Genomic DNA, 21,016 nt, shown 5'->3' on the forward strand with positions numbered 1-21,016 from the left:
CTTGGTGGACTGCAGTGTAGACCACTGCAAGGAGTCCCACAATTGGCCTGTTGGGATGCTGTATTTCCTGTAATGTGTCCTTCTAAGTCGATCTGATGCCATTTGTCTCTGGTCATCCTGTGAGTCTAAAGGCCTAGTTAAGCAGACCTCCAGATGGGTGTTTCCTATAGCCATTATACCATAAGCTTTAAGAAGGCTCATGATTTGTGTTTTCCTATATCCTCACTGCCCGGCACTGTATGTAGCAAACTGTAGTGGCTCAATATACACCTGTCCAAAAAAAGAAAAAAAAGAAAAAAATATAAAACATCAAAAGATAGATAATAAGCCTAATTACCATTTTCGAAGCTGTTATAAATGTGATTTAAATCAGGGTATTCTTGCATGTTGACCTCGCTGAACAATGCTTCTAGAAGTGGCAGGTCAAATGTCTTCTCCAGCTCATTTAGAACGTTATACACCACTCTTTGTACAGGGACCAGGTTTCTACAAGAATCTTGACAATCCTTAAAAAAATATTGAATAGAGAAAATATAAATACAGACTTCCAAGTTACAGAAGAGCCCCCAGAAAGTGATTTTATGGGTAATGTATTCCAGGTTCCGTCCATAGGTACCTTCTCATATAAAGTTTTAGAATTTCTACATATTTGTATGTAACTCCTTCCTCCTTAAAAATATTCACTTGTAAAACTGATCTCCTCACCGTCATTTACATTAGATGTGAGAGCACCTTTGAAGAGTAACAGTTTCAAAGTTAAATAATATGTAGCCCTTTAAGAACCTGGCCAGATGTTTTAGGAATACATGTTTAGGAATGATGAGCAGCTGTCCTGTTACGTGCACAATCGTTGCCTTTTCCCCAGGACTGACTTGGTCTTAAAGAGCTCAAGGAAAGCAGGTGACAGTTCTCCCCTTTTGTGAACGTGGCCATAGAGAAAGCATATTCATAGGGCAAAGAGAAGACTTGCATTGGGGCACCTGGGGGGCTCAGTCAGTTAAGTGTCCAACTTTTGATTTTGGCTCAGGTCATGATCTCACGGTTCATGAGCTCGAGCCCCTAGTCAGGCTGTGTGCTGACAGTGAGAAGCCTGCTTGGGATTCTCTCTGGCCCTCTCTCTCTGCCCCTTCTCCGCGTGTGCTTGCTCTCTCACTCTCTCAAAATCAATAAATAAACATTAAAAAAGGAAGACTTGCATCTCTGTATCTCCATTAATGCCTACTACTAAAATTCACCCAAATTCCAAGACTCCAGAGGTACCATTAAAAAAAAGAGAAAAAGAAAAAAAGGAAAAGAACCCTAATAGCTGAAAACTGCTGGAGAAAGAATAACAATCATCAATTCCCACGTTTGGTCCTAACAGGACACCAGTTTCCTGTAGGCTTTAATGTTTTCAGATCTAAGGACTCAAACTGATGTCCATTGAAATGTGTTTATTATTATTCTATTAAATTAACTCATTTACATTACACAGCAATTCATTAAAATTACCTTTAATTCTTAGTTTATGCTATATTCTATGCATTCCTACAAGGCATTACGCATCTCTGGAGAACTCCTGGTTCAGATCCAGCCCATTTGCAGTGCTGTTTAGCACAAGTCCAGTGGGCACCACAGAGCTCCAGTCCCTAAGTGAGAAGCAGGGCTGCCTCTGGTGATGACTGATTCTCCTTTCACTTTTTGCCTTATAGGAAACACTTACAACAGTACTTGGAAAGGCCTCCCACTCATAGGAGACTCCTCAGTCGGCCAGTTGTGCTTGATGTTTGCGTGCGGGGTATTAAAATACAATTTCATTTGGGGCCAGTTTACCATACTGTGACATAACATACGTCACTTACTTCATACATTTTATTGGTGATGAGTTCACGGTCACGGAGGCATTCAAGGAAAGGAAATGTCTTTTTTATTGCATTGGAAATCTCCACCTTGTGTCTTTTGAAGTGTTTGAATACAGTTTCATAGATGAGTCTGTCATCGGTGCTCTGGTCTTCTGCACACACCCTAGGAAGGAAGGATACCATATGAAAACGGTCATCGAGATGTCTAAGATGCTTGTGGTGGCTGTAAGATTTATATATAAAGGATAAGCTGTGAAAAACTAACGTATATAAGTTAAGTGGTCCTGAGTAGAGACAGAACACATGGAATTAAAGCAATAAGCAAAGATATTATGAACAAAGCATGGGGGTTAAGAAAGACTGAAATAAAAGGAAAAAAAAAAGAAAGACTTAAATGCAGGATTGAAAAATCTGTTCTAGTCTGTCTGGATCAAAGCCATTGTAAAGATATCTTCACATATCTGAAATATTTTTGCAATTAAAAAAATTAAATTTAAACAAAATTGAGATATAGTGAACAGAGGAATGAAAAGCAATGGAATAAACCACACTCAAATAAAACCGTTTTGAAAAAAAAGAAAGCAATGGACTAAAAATCTAACCTTGAAAATACTTCCCAATTAACAACTAAGAGAAAAATAGTATCAGAAAGAAAAAACAAGCTGTCCCCTTTCTGATGTATAGCTGTTAAGAGAAATGCCATCCTGCTAATATTATAAAACTAGTTTATAAAGGATAAGATGTGGTTAATAATGATATGACACAGTATAAATTGATAATTTCACAAGAATATCAAACATTTCTCCTGGGACATCTGCCCTTCTTTGTGTTAATATAAATCTGTCTGTGCTAGTGAATCTTTTCAGGCACCTGAATTTCAGAAATCGCTGATGTTTCCTGTGAAATTAATTTTAAACTGGAGTCTGTAATTCCAGTTGTTAGTTGATCATTTTATTGCTCTGATAATAATGTTTTAATCAACATCTTGTATCATGAAGACTCAGAAGCTTTCTTTGTCAAACCAGAAGAGAATCATTGCCACTTGCCAGTACTTAGCGTTCCTCAGGGAATAATGATGTCACATGATTGTGAAACATCCCTGAAAAAACAAGTTTCAGTTCAAAGACTGCAGGTTGAAAAGAAGCATGTGTCTTGTCTTTTATTAAAAGCCCTGCTAAAATGATAATAAAGAAATTGGATTCACACTGGCAAGGAGAATCGCTGGGCAATGAGGACAAGAGAGATTTCCATCAAAATCCGTAGACGAAAGTGGGCAGAGGGGTGCTCATTGCTGTTGTAGGTGAAGGATGCTCCCAGAGGTCAGAACAACAACTAGTTTGCCCTGAAGAGCCCTGAAGAGGCAGTGGAGATCACAAGGGATGGTTCTGGAAACTTACGTGTTAATTTAAAAATGGCAAATAGAACAGCGTACGTCTAACCTCTCCACCTACAAGCTGACCCCCTGGATCCAAGCAACCTCTCAAAGGCAAACACTGCTGACCTCTCTATCACCATGTGCGAATTTAGCCTGTTACCAGATTTCATGTACATGGAATAATCATACATCATGTACGCTCTGTGCCTGACATTTGCTCATAACCCATGCTGTTGGATGAAGAGAAGTTTGTTCCTTTCTGTTGTTGAAGGTATTCCATTGTGTGGACCTACCACAATCTGCTTATTCATTTTCCTGTTGATGGTTATTTAGATTGATTCCAGTTTGAGACTTGTGTGAAGAAAGTTGCTGTTCTTGTCCGCATCTTTTTATGGCATGATGCTTTCGTTTGTCTTGTGTAAATAACTAGGAGTGGGGCATGGTGTGAATATGCTTAGCTATTTTAGAATCCGCCAAACTGTTTTTTAGAGCCTATTAGATATAGTTTTCCTAATTTAAGCCACTCTCATGTGTATGGTGTGGTATCTTAGATAGTTTTAATTTGTATTACTTTAATGATGTTGAGCACACTTTCATACGTTCATTGGCAATTATGCATCTTGTTTTGTAAGGTGTCTGTTCAAGTCTTTGACCTATTTCTATTGTTGGGTTATCTTTTACTACTTACTGATGTGTAGCAGCTTGTTTTATATTATGGAAAGAATTGTTTTGTTTGATTTATGTATTATGAACATTTTCTCCCAGTCTGTGATTTGCTTAACCATGTGTTTTGATGAGGAGAAATTTTTAATTTTGATGAAGCCAAACCCATCACTTTTTTTCTGTGGTAAAAACCTTAAGGTACTACGAAATCTTTGCCTATCACAAGTTAGTGAAAATATTCACAGAGCAATTTACAATGTAGGCATGGGTCTATTTCTGGACTTCCTATTCTGTACCACTGATCTATTTGTCTATCCTTATGCCAACAGCATATCGGCTTGCACAGTGTAGCTTATAGAAAATCTTGAAGCCAATTAGGGAAAAATTGTCTCGACTTTTCTAGGTCTTTTGGCTTTCTATATAGCTCTTAAAATCATTTTGTCAATTTCTACAAGAAAAGCCTTTTGGATTTTTATAGGGTTTGCTTTGAACCTATAGGTAAATTTGGTAACAACTGATATCTTAATGATATTGAACTACAATCTGTTAACACTGTATAGCTCTCCATTTATTTGGTTTTCCTTAATTTTGTCTAGAAATGTTTATAGTTTTCATAAAGAAGTCATATACGTCTCTCATTAAATTTACTCTTAACTAAGAATGGTATTGCTTTTTTAAAACTGGCATTGCTTTAAATGGTATTGCTTTTTAAATTGCTTGTTATAATTGTATGGGAATAAACTAATTTTCAAAAATGTTAACCACGTATTTATAAGCCTGCTAAATTCTTGTATTCTAATAATGTATTTACATATTTCTTTTGGATTTTATAGAAAATAAAGGATCAAGCAAAACCCCTTCACTTTTTTTCCCCCAACAATTATTTCTTTTTCTTTCTTATTGTAATGGTTAGGAGTTTAGACACAATGTTGAAGAAAAGTGGGGAGAATGGACTGCCTTGTCTTGTTTCCAATCTTAAAAAAAAAGCACTTAGGGAGCACCCGGGTGGCCCAGTCGGTTAAGCATCGACTTCGGCTCAGGTCATGATCTCGCAGTTTGTGAGTTTGAGCCCCACATCAGGCTCTGTGCTGACAGCTCAGAGCCTGGAGCTTGCTTCGGATTCTGTGACTCCCTCTCTCTCTGCCACCCGCCCCCCACACTCATGCTCTGTCTCTCAAAAAATAAACATTAAAAAAATTAAAGAAAACAAGTACGACTGATATATTAATAGAAAAGATACGATGGGCTCATATAAAATGCTCACTTAAAACCAGACAAGGTAGAAAAAGAAGGAAAGAAGAAACAAAGCAAATGTAATGAATAAAGAACAATAATGTAGATGGTAGATATTAATAAATATATAAAGAAGTATTTTCAGTATGAATGGTGTAAACGTTCTAATTCAAAGCAGAGATCGTTGGCGCAGGAGCTAAGATGGTAACATAGTAGGAGAACCCTAGGCTCATCTTGTCCCTTGAACACAACTAGATAACAAATCATTCTGAAAACCCAAGAAGTCAGCCTGAGGGCTGACAGAACAAACTGAACAAGTAGAGGGAGAGAAGAGGCCACAGTGAAGAAGGTAGGAAGTGTGGAGACATGGTTTGGGGGAGAAAGGGATGGTGGGATGCTGCGGAGGGGAGAAAGCCCTCGTTGCAAAGAAAGGTGAGAGAGGAGCACACAGAGATATGCACAAGGAGAATACTTCCTCAGAACCGTCGGCTGGGGAAATGAGAGGGGCTGATTTTAGTGAGTTCTTGCAACCAATGGGGCTTGAAGTGAACTCCAGGGAGTTTTAAAGGTCTTTGGGCACGGCTGGGATAGAGCCTTGAGAGGACTGCCCTGCTCCTGGAAAGGAGGCAGGGAAACAATACCGGGACAGACAGCACAACTTGAGGATCACCTGGGCACACAGTGGGGAGATTATTCGCCCTCCTTGGGGCACATCCCTGAGAGATGGCATTCACAGAGGCACCTCTCCATGGGACAAAGTTGTCCGCAGGTGTCATTTCCATCCCCCACCCCGCCACGCCCTTCAGCATAAGCACAGAACCACCTGACCGGGCAGCTCAATGCCAACACTGGCTGCCTAGCCTGCCTGCTCCAAGTCCCACACCCCTGCACTCCAAGAAGGTGTGACTGCCCTTGGCCAAACCTCCTTCAGTCCCAGTGTGGTGACACCTTACCCCAGAAGGCCAGTGTAGGCCCCCACCAGAGCACTTCCCCAAAGTTTGGAGTTTTAAAAGTCAGCAGGCTTGGCTGGGATAGAGCCCTGAGGGAAATGTGCTGCTCCAGGAGAGAATGCAGGCAAGCAACCCAGTGGCAGACAGCATGAAAACAGTGAAAAATGCCTGGAATGCACAGGGGGAGAATATTCGCTCTTCTGGGAGTGCTTTCCTGAGAGCAGCAAGCATGGAGACCCCTCTCTGGGGAAAGAGCAGCTGGCTGATGCCATTTCCCTCCCCTGCACCTCAGCATAAACACAGAACCACCTTTTAGTAAACAGCACAGCACTGACACTGGCTGCCTAGCCTGCTTACATCAGATCGCACACCCCTGCGTTATGTTCATATTGCCCTTCTCGGTCAAGTTTGCCTCAGTCCCAGCGTGGCAGGGCCCTTCCCCAGAAGACCAGCAGAAACCCCTGCCCACACCACATCTCCTGAGCAGACTGTTCTGCAAGGCTTCAGTTCTAGTGTAAGTAGCATCAGGTCCCATTTAACAAGCAGACCAGACCACGCCTCGTTAAAACTTGCCATGATTTGACCAAGAACCAAACACTGCCCATTGCGGGCAAGGAGAGCCTCTGCAGATGCCTGGCCTGAAGGATACAGCAGCCAAAACACAACAGCAGAGTGCATGCAGCACATACCAGAAACACTTCCTGAAGCACCAGGCCCTGGATACCACATGACCTCTTTTTCATAAAGCCATTACTCGCAGAAGCAGGAAACATAAGAAGCTTTTCTAACACAGAGAAGAAGACAGAGACGACAAGATGTCAAAATGGAGGAATTAATCCCAAATGAAATAATAAGATCAGGTCTCAGCCAGAGATCTAATCAAAACAGATATAAGTAATATACCTGACAGAGAATTTAAAGCAACAATCATCAGGATACTCACTGGGCTTAAGAAAAGCATGGAAGACATCAGGGAGAACCGCATTGGGTGATGGGCATTGAGGAGGGCACCTGTTGGGATGAGCACTGGGTGTTGTATGGAAACCAATTTGACAATAAATTTCATATTAAAAAAAAAGAAACAGTTAAAAAATAATCAGTCAGAAATAAAAAATGCAGTAACTGAGATTCAAAACAGACTGGATGCAGTGGCCACAAGGATGGAAGAAGCAGAGGAATGAATAAGTAATATAGAAGATAAAATAATGGAAAATAATAAAGCTGAACAAAAGAGAGAGAATTATGGAACACAAGAATAGACTTAGGGAACTCAGTGACTCCATCAAACATAATAACATCATATCATAGGAATCCCAGAATAAGAAGAAGAGAGAAAAGGGGGCAGAAAATTTATTTCAGGAGATAATAGCATAAAGCTAACCTAATCTGGGAAGGAAACAGACATCCAGATCCAGGAGGCACAGAGAACTCTCATCAAAATGAACAAAAGCAGATCAAGACAAAAGAGGTCCCTACCTTACAAGGGAAGACCCATAAGTCTAGCTGCAGATCTCTCCATAGAAACTTGGCAAGCCAGAAGGGAGTGGCATGATATATTCAATGTGCTGAATGGGGAAAGTCTACAGCCAAGAAAACTCTATCCAGCAAGGCTATCATTCTGAATAGAAAAAGATATCAAGAGTTTCCCAGACAAACAAAAACTAAAGGAGTTTGTGACCACTAAACCAGCCCTGCAAGAAATTTTAAGAGGGACTCTCTGAGGGGAGAAAAGACGAAACAAAACAAAAAAGACTAAAAGCAACAAAGACTGGAAAGGACTAGAGAATATCACCAGAAACTCCAACTCTACAGGCAACACAGTGGCAATAAATTCATATCTTTCAGTACTCACTCTAAATGTCAATGGACTAAATGCTCTAACCAAAAGACATAGGGTAACAGAATGGAAAATAAAACAAGATCTATCTATATTCTGTTTACAAGAGACCCATTTTAGACCTAAAGACACCTTCAGAAAGTAAGGGGATGGAGAAACATCTATTATGCTAATGGTCACTGAACGAAAACCAGAGTAGCCATACTTATATCAGACAATCTAGACTTTAAAATAAAGACTGTAAGAAGAGAATGAAGAAGGGCACTATATCATAATTAAAGGACCTATCCACACGAAGATCTAACAATTGTAAACATTTGTGCCCCCAACCTGATATAACCCAAATATATAAATCAATTAATCACAAACATAAAGAAACTCATTGAAAATGATACCATAATAGTAGGGGACGTCAACACCCCACTTACAACAGCGGACAGATCACCTAAGCAGAAAATCAACACAGAAACAATGGCTTTGAATGACACACCGGATCGGGTGGACTTAACAGATATAATCAGAACGTTTCATCCTAAAGCAGAATATACACTCTTCTCGAGTGCATATGGAACATTATCCAGAATAGATCACATACTGGGACACAAATCAGCCCTCAGCAAGTACCAAAAAGATTGAGATCATACCATGCTTATTTTCAGACCACAATGCTATGAAACTCGAAATCAACCACAAGAAAAAATTTGGAAAGACAACAAATACTTGGAGACTAAACAGCATCCTACTAAAGAATGAATGGGTTAGCCAAGAAGTTAAAGAGGAAATTAAAAAGTACATGGAAGCCAATGAAAATGATAATACCACAGTCCCAAACCTCTGGGATGCAGCAAAGGCTGTCTTAAGAGGGAAGTATATAGCAATCCAGGCCTTCTTAAAAAAAGAAGAAAGGTCTCAGATACACAACCTAACTTTACACCTTAAAGAGCTGAAAAAAGAACAGCAAATGAAATCCAACACCAGCAGAAGACAGGAAATAATAAAGATTAGAGCAGAAATCAATGCTACCGAAATTAAAAAACCTAAACAGTAAAACAGATCAATGAAACAAGGAGCTCGTTCTTTGAAAGAATTAACAAAATTGATAAACCCCTAGCCAGTTTTATCAAAAAGAAAAAGGAAAAGACCCAAATAAATAAAATAAATAATTAAAGAGGAGAGATCACAACCAATACTGCAGAAATGCAAACAATAATAAGAGAATATTATGAGCAATTGTATGCCAATAAATTGGCAATCTGGAAGAAATGGAAAAATTCCTAGAAACATATAAATTACCAAACTGAAACAGGAGGAAATAGAAAATTTGAACAGACCCATAACCATCAAATAAATATTATTAGTAATCAAAAATATCCCCAAAAACAAGAGTCTAGGGCTGGAGGCTTTCCAGGGGAATTCTATCAAACATTTAAAGAAGAGTTAATACTTATTCTTTTGAAGCTGTTCCAAAAAATGGAAATGGAAGGAAAACTTCCAAACTTATTCTATGAGGCCAGCTTACCTTGATTCCAAAACCAAAGACCCCACTAACAAGGAGAACTATATACCAATTTCCCTGATGAACATGGATGTAAAAATTCTCAACAAGATACTGACCAAATGGATCCAACAATACATTTAAAAAATTATTCACCACGATCAAGTGGGATTTATACCTGGGATGCAGGGCTGGCTTCAACATCTGCAAACCAATCATTGTGATACATCACATTAATATAAGAAAGGACAAAAACCACATGATCCTCTCAATAGATGTAGAGAAAGCATTTGACAAAATACAGCATCCTTTCTTGATAAAAACTGTCAAGAAAGTAGGGATAGAAGGATCATACCTCAGGATCATAAAAGCCATGTGCAAAAGACCCACTGCTAATATCATCACAATGGGGAAAAACTGAGAGCTTTCCCTCTAAGGTCAGGAACACAACAGGGAGGTCCACTCTTGCCACTGTTATTCAACACAGTATTAGAAGTCCTAGCCTCAGCAATCAGACAACACAAAAAAATAAAAGTCATCTAAATTGTCAAGGAGAACGACAAACCTTCACTTTTTGCAGATGACATGATACTCTATATAGAAAACCCAAAAGATTTCACAAAAAAAAACCCTGCTAGAACTGATCCATGATTTCAGCAAAGCTGCAGGATATAAAATCAACGCACAGAAATAGGTTGCATTTCCATACACCAATAATGAAGCAGCAGAAAGAGAAATCAAGGAATTGATTCCACTTACAATTGTACTAAAAACCATAAAATACCTAGGAATAAACCTACCCAAAGAGGTGAAAAATCTATACACTGAAAATTATAGCTTATGAAGGAAGTTGAAGAAGACATACACACAAAATAAAAGGAAAAATATTCCATGCTCATGGATTGGGATAACAAATATTGTTAAAATGTCAGCACTTCCCAAAGCAATCTACATATTTAATGTAATCCCTATCAAAATAACACCAGCATTCTTCACAGAGCTAGAACAAACAATCCTAAAATGTGTATGGAACCAGAAAAAACCCCAAATAGCCAAACCAATCCTGAAAAAGAAAACGAAAGCTGGAGGCATCACCATTCCGGACTTCAGTATGTATTACAAAGCTATAATCATCAAGACAGTATGGTACTGGCACAAAAACAGACACTTAGATCACTAGAACAGAGTAGAGAACCCAGAAATGGACCCACAAACATATGGCCAACTTTGTGGCCATATGACAAAGCCGGAAAGAATATCCAATGGAATGAAGACAGTCTGTTCAGGAAATGGTGCTGGGAAAACTGGACAGTGACATGCAGAAAAATAAACCTGGACCACTTTCTTACACCATACACAAAAATAAACTCAGAATGGATGAAAGATCTAAATGTAAGACAGGAAGCCATCAAAATCCTTGAGGAGAAAGCAGGAAAAAAACTCTTTGACTTCAGCTGTAGCAACTTCTTACTTACCACATCTCTGGAGGCAAGGAAAACAAAAGCAAAAATGAACTATTGGGACCTCATCAAAATAAAAATCTTCTGCACGGTGAAGGAAGCAATCAGTGAAAGTAAAAGGCAACCAAAGGAATGGGAGAATATATTTGCAAATGACATATCCGATAAAGGGTTAGTATCCAAAATCTATAAAGAACATATCAAACTCAACACCCAAAAAACAAATAATCCAGTGAAGAAATGGGCAAAAGACATGAACAGACACTTCTCCAAAGAAGACATCCAGACGGCCAAGTGACACATGGAAAAATGCTCAACATCACTCATCATCAGGGACATACAAATCAAAACCACAATGATATACCACCTCATACTTGTCAGAATGGTTGAAATTAACAACTCAGGCAATACTAGATGTTGGCGAGGATGCAGAGAAAGAGGATCTCTTTTGCACTGCTGGTGGGAATGCAAACTGGTGTAGCCGCTCTGGAAAACAATATGGAGGTTCCTCAGAAAGTTAAAAATAGAACTACCCTGTGACCCAGCAATTGCACTACTAGGTATTTATCCAAAAGATACAGGTGTGCTGTTTCGAAGGGGTACATGCACCCCAATGTTTATAGAAGTGTTATGGACAATAGTCAAAGTATGGAAAGAGCCCAAATGTCCATTGACAGATGAATGGGTAAAGAAGATGTGGTATACAGATACAATGGAGTATTACTTGGCAATCAAAAAGAGTGAAATCTTGAGATTTGCAACAACATGGATAGAACTAGAGTGTATTATGCTAAATGAAATTAGTGAGTCAGAGAAAGACAAATATCATACGACTTCACTCATTTGTGGAATTTAAGATACAAAAGATGAACATAAGGGACGAGAAGCAAAAATAATATAAAAACAGTGAAGGGTATAAAACATAAGAGACTCTTAAATATTGAGAACTAAGGGCTGCTGGAGAGGATGTGGGTGGGGGGATGGGCTAAATGGACAAGGGGCATTGAGGAAGACACTTATTGGGATGAGCACTGGGTGTTATATGTAGGGGATGAATCACTGGATTCTACTCCTGAAATTGTTATTGCATTATATGCTAACAAACTTGTATATACACTTAAAAAAATAAATTGATTAAAAAAATCACTCTGAATGTAAATGGACTAAATGCTCTATAGAAAACAAAACAAGACCCATCTATATGCTGCCTATAGAAGATTCATGTTAGACCTAACAACACCTGCAGATTGAAAGTGAGGAGATGGAGAAACATTTATCATGCAAATTGAGGTCAAAAGAAGGCCGGAGTAGCAATACTTAATCAGAAAAATTAGATTTTAAACCAAAGACTGTAACAATAGATGAAGAAGGGCACTATATCATAATAAAGGGGACCATCCAACAAGAAAAGTTAATGATTGTAAATATTTATGCCCCGAACATGAAACAATACAAATATATAAAACAATTAATAACAATCATAAAGGAATTCATTTATAACAATAATACAATAATAGTAGGGCACTTTACCCCCCTTTCATCAATAGACAGATCATGTAAGCAGAAAATCAATAAGGAAACAATGGCTTTAATGACAATGGACCAGACGGACTTAACACATATATAGGAAAACCTTGGATTGTGAGTAACTTGTTCTGTGTATTCCACAAGACGAGCAAATGTTTCTAATAAATTTTAACTTGATAAACAAGCAATGGTCTGCAATGTGAGTAGTACATGATGCTGAACATCACATGATCACAACTGAGCCATTGGTTCTTCTCTCTCTCTCTCTCTGTCTCTGAGGGCTCGTGGGTGATCGTCTCCCATGCTCAGATGCTCAGTCTCAGGCCACAGTGTTTGGCAGAAATCAGTGATTTTTCAGAATGTTGGAAGGTGCCCACAACTGGCACTAATATCAGTTTTTGTCACTTCAAAGCACCTATGGACAGTCCTTTGCTTTTCCATATAAGAGTAAGCTTAGGAATGATTTGCTTCATTCTAGGTCAGGCTGCCTGTGGATGTAGACCCTTTCCTCTGCTGCCTTATTGCCAGTTACATTAAATATGGTATATGACAAGAATTTATTAATACTGTCTTGTAGTCAACATCCATGAGAGCATATAAATGGCCCCCATGCAGAAAAAGATTCTATTGAACAAATAGATAGCAGTGATTCCGTTAGTGATAATGAAAGTCATCCTACACAAACCCTCTTCTCTCCTGTTTCCTCACACCAGCCACAAAGGTTTTCAAACGTAAGTGCAGGTTAATTTATTTTTCTTTATATTCTGTATTTTCTTTATTATTTTCTACTATATTAAAGTGTTGTACCACTTTATATGAATTTTTGTTTTTGTTTTGGCTGCAGCAGCTTTTTACTCAACATGTCTCTGGAAGCAAGGGAAACAAAAGCAAAAATGAACTATTGAGACCTCATCAAAATAAAAAGCTTCTACACAGCGAAGGAAACAATCAACAAAAGTAAAAGGCAACTGACAGAATGGGAGAAGGTATTTGCAAAGGTATTTGACATATCAGATAAAGGGTTAGTATCCAAAATCTATAAAGAATTTATCAAACTCAACACCCGAAAAACAAATAATCCAGTGAAGAAAGGAGCAAAAGACATGAATAGACACTCCTCCAAAGAAGACATCCAGATGGCCAACTGACACATAAAAAAAAAATGCTCAACATCACTCATCAGCAGGGAAATATAAATCAAAACCACAATGAGATACCACCTCACACCTATCAGAATGGCTAACATTAAAAACTCAGGCAATAACAGGCTATTGGCAAGGATGCGGAGAAAGAGGATCTCTTTTGCATTGTTGGTGGGAATGCAAACTGGTGCAGCCACTCTGCAAAACAGTATGGAAGTTCCTCAAAAAATTAAAAATACTATCCCTACGACCCAGCAATTGCACTACTAGGTATTTATCCAAGGGATACAGGTATGCTGTTTCAAAGGGACACATGCACCCCAATGTTCATAGCAGCACTATCAACAATAGCCAAAGTATAGAAAGAGCCCAAATGTCCATCGATGCATGAATGGATAAAGAAGATGTGGTGTGTGTGTATGTATGTATATATATATATATATATATATATATATACATACATACACACAATGGAGTATTACTTGGCAATCAAAAAGAATGAAATCTTGCCATTTGTGACTATGTGGATGAAACTGGAGGGTATTATGCTAAGTGAAACTAGTCAGCCAGAGAAAGACAAAAATCATATGACTTCACTCATATGAGGACTTTAAGAGACAAAACAGATGAACATAAGGGAAGGCAAGCAAAAATAATATAAAAGCAGGGAGGGGACAAAACATAAGAGACTCTTAAATATGGAGAACAAACAGAGGGTTATTGGAGGGTTTATTGGGAGCGGTGGGCTAAATTGGTAAGCAGCATTAAGAAATCTACTCTAGAAATCATTGTTGCACTATATGCTAACTAACTTGGATGTAAATTTAAAAAATAAATTAAATTAAATGGTAAAAAAGAAGAAGAAGAAGAAGAAAAGAAACAGAACTATAGAGAACAAACTGATGGTTACTGGAAGGGGGTGGGCAGAGGGATGGGTTAAATAGGCAATGTGTATTAAGGAGGCACTTGTGTTGAGCACGGGGTATAGGTGATGAATCACTAAATTCTACACCTGAAACTAATATTACACTGTATGTTACCTAACTGGAAATTAATTAAAAACTTGGAAAGAAAAAAAAAAAGCAGAGATTGTCAAAGTGACTGCAAAAACAAGACCCAACCCAGAAAAACCAGTATTGTCACCCAGAAAAACCCATAAATAAAGGACTCAGGTTAAGAATGGAGAAAGAGATACCATGCTAACACTAACGAAACAAATAAACAAACAAAAAAGATGGAGTAGCCACATTATTTCCATACAAAAAAACTTCAGAATAAGAAAAATTATCAAGGAGAAAGAGAGCATTTCATATGATAAAGGGGTCAGTTTTCCAAGAAGACATAACAATCCTTAACATATATCTCCCTAAACACAAAACATCAAATTATGGAAGCTAAAAGTTGATAAAATGATAATAGAAATAGACAAATCTGTTACTACAGTTGGATACATGAAAAGCCCTTTTTTAGTAATTAATAGATCAAGCAGGTAGAAAAGCAATAAGAATGTAATTGACCTAAACATCTTTGCCAAACAATTTGATCTATTTGGCATTTTTATAATACTGCATCCAACAACAGCAGAATTGCTGCTGTTGTTGGAGTATGAGAACACACATACTCCTCAAAATCACACAGAATAACAACCCTCACCAAGACAGAGCACACAGTGGGCCATAAAACACATCTTAAAAAGTTGAAAAGAATAAAAATCATGAAGTATGTTCTCAGACAACACAGGAATTAAACTACAAATCAATAACAGAAAGAGCTAGAAAGTGCCCAATACTTGGAGATTTAAAGATACACTTCTAAATAACACCTGGATCAAAGAAATCTCAAGAAAAATTTAGAGATATTTTGAACTAAATAAAAATGAACAGACAACTCACCAAAATTTGTGGGATGCAAAAAAAGCTATGATTAGAGAGAAATGCATTCCATTAAATGCATATATTAGAAAACAAGAAAGATTCAAAATTAATAATCTAAGTTTCTCCACTTAGAAAACTGGAAAAGAAAGAGCAATTTAAACCTAAAGCGGAAGTAAGGCAGCAAAACTTAGAGCAGAAATCAATGAAATTGAAAATAGGAAATAACAGAAAATTCCACCAAACCTAAAGCTAGTTCTTGGAAATGATCTAGAAAGTTGATAACCTTCTAACCAGGCTAACCAAGAAAAAAAGAGAGAGAAAGAAAAGACACAAAATATCAAAGTGAAAGTAGGATCACACAATTGATTCCATGGATGCTAAAAAGATAACAAAGGAATACTATAAATAAAGGTATCTCCACAAATTTGATAAGTCAAATAAAATGAACAAAATCCTAGAAAAAGAGAAACCCACAAAACTCACACAAAGAGAGGTAATTTGAATAGACCTATGTTCACTTTTTAAAAAATTGAGTCAGTAATTAATAACTTTGAAAAAGGTAAGCACTAGGTTCAGGTATTTTCACTAATTCTACAAAATATTTAAGGAAGAAATGGTACCAATTCGCCACAGTCTTGTCCAGAAAATAGAAACAGAGGGAACACTTCTTAATTCCTTCTATGAGCCCAGCACTATTGTAATACCAAAACCAGATAAAGACAAACTACAGACCAATATCTCTCAGACTATACATCCAAAAGTCTTCAAGAAAATATTAGCAAATCTCATCCAACAACGCAAAAAAATTAACTCCAACCAAGTGGAGTTTATTCTAGATATGCAAGGCTCATTCAATATTCAGAACCAATCAGTGTACTCATCTAACACATCAACAGGCTAAACTAGAAAATTTGAATGATATCAACTGACACAAAAAAGTCATTTAATGAAATCCAACACCTATTCATGTAAAAACTCTCAGTAAACTAAAAATAGAGAGGAACTTCTTCAACATGAAGTCAAAAAACTTCTACAAAAAAAACTTATAGCTAATATCATACTGGAGAGAACTGGTACACTTTTCCCTAAGATCAGGAACAAGGCAAAGATGTCCTCTCTTACCGCTCCTATTCAACATCTTACTAGAAGGTGTAGTTAGTGCAGACAATGAAGAAAAAAATAACATATAGAATTTGGGAGGGAAGAAATTAATTGTCTTTATTTGCAGATTATATAATTGTTTATGTAGAAAATCTCAAATTGCCAAAAAGAAAAAAAATCTCCTGGAACTAATAGGTAACTATAGCAAGGTCACTGCACACAGGTTAATATACAAAGATCAACTGCTTTTGTGTATACCAGCAATGAACAATTGGAATTTGAAAAAAAATACTACCAGGAGCACCTGGGTAGCTCAGTTGGTTGAGTGTCCAACTTTGGCTCACAGTTTGTGAATTTCAGCCCCATGTGGGGCTCACTGCTCTCAGTGCAGAGCCTGCTTCGGATCCTCAGTCCCTCTGCCCCTCCCCTGCTGTGTTTTCTCTCTCTCTCTCTCAGAAATAAATAATCTTTAAAATAAAATGAAATAACATAACATAAAATACTACCATTTACAATAGCACAAAAAATGTGAAATACAGTATTAATCTAACAAAATGCGTACAGTATCTACCTGCAGAAAATTATTCTAGAAACTACAGGTTCAGTGAAATCAGACTCTATAAAACCCTATGGAACACTAAAGAATAAAGGAAAAGAAAAAGAAAACACACCTTGCATTTTTCAGAGAGAACAAACAAGGAAAACAATAGGAGTTCTAAAAGTTAAAAAAGGAAAAAAATACCTATATGAAAAATATATTTAAAATATTAAATGGAAATGCAAAAAAAAAAGGATAATATTGAAAGACACAGATCAAAAATGGAATCCAAGAAAAGATACAAAAAAGACAAAGTGACACAAAATTTGTAAAATCAAAGAAAGGTAGTTATGGTATTCAAATATAAACAAAACAAAAAATAATGGTATTCATAATCATAGCAAAGCAAAAATTAAGAAACAAATAATGGAACAAATGTTTTATGGATGTTGAAAAGCAATTCACCTCTAATTTTTGACTCTTCACATATTCCAAAAATGATCAAAATATACAGGCTCTGGATAAATTAGCAAGAATAATTTATTATTTAATCTTGTGACCTAAAAACAAGTAACACACCATTTTCCCCCACTGTCCTTGAAATGTGTATCAATATGGATTATAATCTTGACCACAAAAGGGGCGCCTAAGTGGCTCAGTCAGTTAAGCATCGACTTCAGCTCAGGTCATGATCTTGAGGTTAAGTTCGAGCCCCATGTTGAGCTCTGTGCGGACAGCTCAGAGCCTGGAGCCTGCTTCAGATTCTGTCTCTTCCTCTCTCTCTGCCCCTTCTGCCTCTCTCTCTCAAAAAATAAATAAATGTTAAAAAAGTTTTAAACAATAATAATAATCTTGGACACAAAAGAAGTCTCAAGAAGTTATAATAAGTAGAAGCTAAACAGGCTGCAACATAACGAAAATAAACTTCCCAGAGATTTTACAAAAGAAAAATAAAAAGTACTATGTTGAGTCTCAAAGATGAAATAGACCTTGTGGTTAGAGGCTATTTCAAAAATAGAGGAAGAGGACTATTCCATTATATTTATACACCACATCCTCTTTACCTATTCATCAATCAATGGACACTTGGGTTGCTTCCAAGACTTGGCTATTGTAAATAATGCTGAAATAAGCATAGGGGTGCATTTATCTTTTTGAATTAGTATTCTTGTTTTCTCTGGGTAAATACCCAGTACTGGAATTATTGGATCATTCGGTATTTCTATTTTTAATTTTTAGAAGAATGAGATCTTGCCATTCATGACAATATAGGTGAACCTAGAGAGTATTATGCTAAGTGAAATAAGTCAGACACAAAGAGATAAATGCCATATGATTTCACTTACATGCAAAATCTAAAAAACAAAACAGAATAAACCAAAAACCAAAAAACACCAGACTCTTAAATACAGGGAACAAACTGGTGGTTGACAGAGGAATGGTATGTTGGGGGATGGGTAAAATAGATAAAGGGGATTAAGGGGTACAAACTTCCAGCTATAAAATAAATAAGTCACAGAGATGAAAAGTACAGTAAAGGGAATATAGTTAATAACATTGTTATATGGTGTTATATAATGTTATATGGTGACACGTGATAAGTACACATGGTGATGAGCACTGAGTGATGTGTAGAATTGTTGAATCAGTACATCAATCACATGTGGGTACACCTGAAATTAATAGAACATTGTATGTTAATTATACTTAAATTTAAGAAATGATCAATAATAAAAAAATTTTAGCCTAAAAAACATCAAACTACTTTACTAAGGAGAAAAAGAGGAGGAAAAGGAAGATAACAAAATGAGTAAAGATGGTTCAACATTAAGAAATATCCTTATATAATTCAGTACATCAACAAATAAAAGGAGAAAGTATATAAATATACCCCTAAATTATCTTAAAAGGGAATTGGTAAAACCTAGTAGCTATTTTTATAAAAACTATATGAAACAGATAGATGCTATTATAATATAAAGCCTCCAGAAAGAACAAACATTACAGTGAATACTGAAATGGTGAAGTCATTTAAATAGGAAAAAAAAAGGACAAGTTGCTTACCTATAAATATTTTTAGAAGGTTTAGCCAAGGCAACAGGGTAAGAAAATTAAGTCATTGGTATAAATATGAACATGAGATACAACATTATATGTCTTACAAGTATATACATAGAAACCCTAGAGAACAAAAGCAAAATCTATAAGAACTAGAAAAGGAATTTACCAACATGCATGAATTTTAAAAAGTAGATATATAAAACTTACAGCTTTTATTTGGAACAATATAAATTTAAAAGAAATAAAATCATACTCCAGACACAGTAGCAAATAAAATACATGTATATTTATAAACATTTCAAAGGTATAGACCTATATGAAGAAAACTATAAAATCCTATTAAAGGAAATTAAACAAGATCTAAATAAAGAGACATATAAGGCACCCCCAATTAGGAAAACACAGTAATTTAAAAATGTCAATCCTTCTGAAATTATTGTGTAAGTGTGGTGTATTTGCAGTTTGTAATTCCATTGAAACTGGATAAAGTAGTTCTACAGAAACTTACATGATAGAATGAATATCTGAGTCAAGCCAGGAAAAAATATGTAAAGTAGGTGGAGGAAGATTTAATATATTTAAATGTAAAAAAAAAAAAGCAATACAGATATTAGAAGACAATGTAGAAAAGTATTTTCAACACATATGAGAAAGGGTTAATTCACTTGATACACGAAGATTCCAGGCTAATAATAACATTTGACAAACCCAAAGGAAACAGACCTGAACACGTAGCTTAGGGAAAAGAAAATTAAAATGTCCAATAAACATATGAATACAGATAAACTGAAACACCAGTGAGAAACCATTTCTTCGTAGTTAGAATGGCAGACAGAATTTTATATATGATGCTGCAGTGTGGGAGAAGATTCAGAGCAACATTCCTTGTTGGTGTGAGCTTGAATTGCTAAAGCCGTTTCAGAAAGGATCTGGCAATAATCCATGAATTTTAAGATATACTACAGATTACCTCAGCAGTCATTTTTGGAACCTAGCCTATGGAAATAAAAACAATATGCATCTTGTAGAAACTCCAGAACGTTCGGTGGCTCCCCATTTCCCTCAGAGTAAAAGCCAGGTTCTTACAGTGTTCAAGGGACCTGAAATGATACAGCCTTTCTCTCCTCTCCCCTAGCTCAACCCTCTCTGGCCCCACCCTACTCTGTGCTGTTTCTTGACTACATCAGGCACACTCCAACCCTAGAAACTTGGTGCTGGCTCTCTCTTCTGTGTAGTATGTTCTTTGTCCAGACATCCATGTGGTGAACGAATTCCCTCGTCTCCTTAAGGAACTTGCTTCATGGTATCTTCTCAAATGAGGCCTGCTCTGACCAACTCACTCCCGTATTCTAGCTCTATTTTTATTCATGTCCTTACCACTCTCTAACGTATTGAATTACTTATTTATTTCATTCAGTGTTTATTGTCTGTCTTCTCACAAAATATATATACCACAAGCATAGGGATTTTGTCTGTTTTGTCCCTTGAGTTTTCTTAAGTACCTGAGATGCATAAGACATTGATCAATATTTATTGGTTATCAATATAAATAATGATCCATATTTATTGATGCTTACAAGTACAAAAGTTTTTATTGAAACATTTTTTATAGCAAAATACAACCATAAAGACTACCCCCAAAACCTGACTGTCCGTTCAGCTGAATAGCAGAGGAGCTTATGGCAAATCCATACTTTGAAATGGTATGTTGCTATTTATTCCCAGTAATTTGGAATGAAGGGCATAATTCTACTGATAAATGAAAACATCAGGTTCAGATTAATATGTTATGACCCCATTTTTATACAGATCAAAGTAGTAAAAATCTCTCATTTGTGTGTCAAGTTTGGAACAAATTTTGGGAAAAACATGGAGTGCTGCATCCTAGGCTGTTAACATTGGCTTAATGAAGAGAATCA

General features: G+C 36.7%; 1 protein-coding gene across 6 annotated transcripts in view; it reads right to left on the reverse strand.

Moving 5' to 3' along the window:
• SP100 (SP100 nuclear antigen) overlaps window positions 1-21,016 on the reverse strand; it is a 99,678-nt gene that overhangs the window by 57,182 nt on the left and 21,480 nt on the right. For 5 of the 6 annotated variants that reach the window (XM_060624063.3, XM_060624062.3, XM_060624059.3 and 2 more), the window contains exons 2-3: window positions 1,842-2,004; window positions 338-506 (exon numbers count right to left, since the gene is read on the reverse strand). In XM_060624063.3, coding sequence (XP_060480046.2) covers window positions 338-506; window positions 1,842-2,004 — 332 coding nt within the window. Of the gene's footprint in view, window positions 1-337; window positions 507-1,841; window positions 2,005-7,005; window positions 7,074-21,016 lie in introns of all 6 variants that reach the window. The other variant, XM_060624064.3, reaches the window with a different exon arrangement.

This window comes from Panthera onca, chromosome C1 (genome assembly GCF_046562875.1).
Source record: "Panthera onca isolate mPanOnc1 chromosome C1, mPanOnc1 haplotype 2, whole genome shotgun sequence".
In the NCBI taxonomy this organism is placed as follows: Eukaryota; Metazoa; Chordata; class Mammalia; order Carnivora; family Felidae; genus Panthera; species Panthera onca.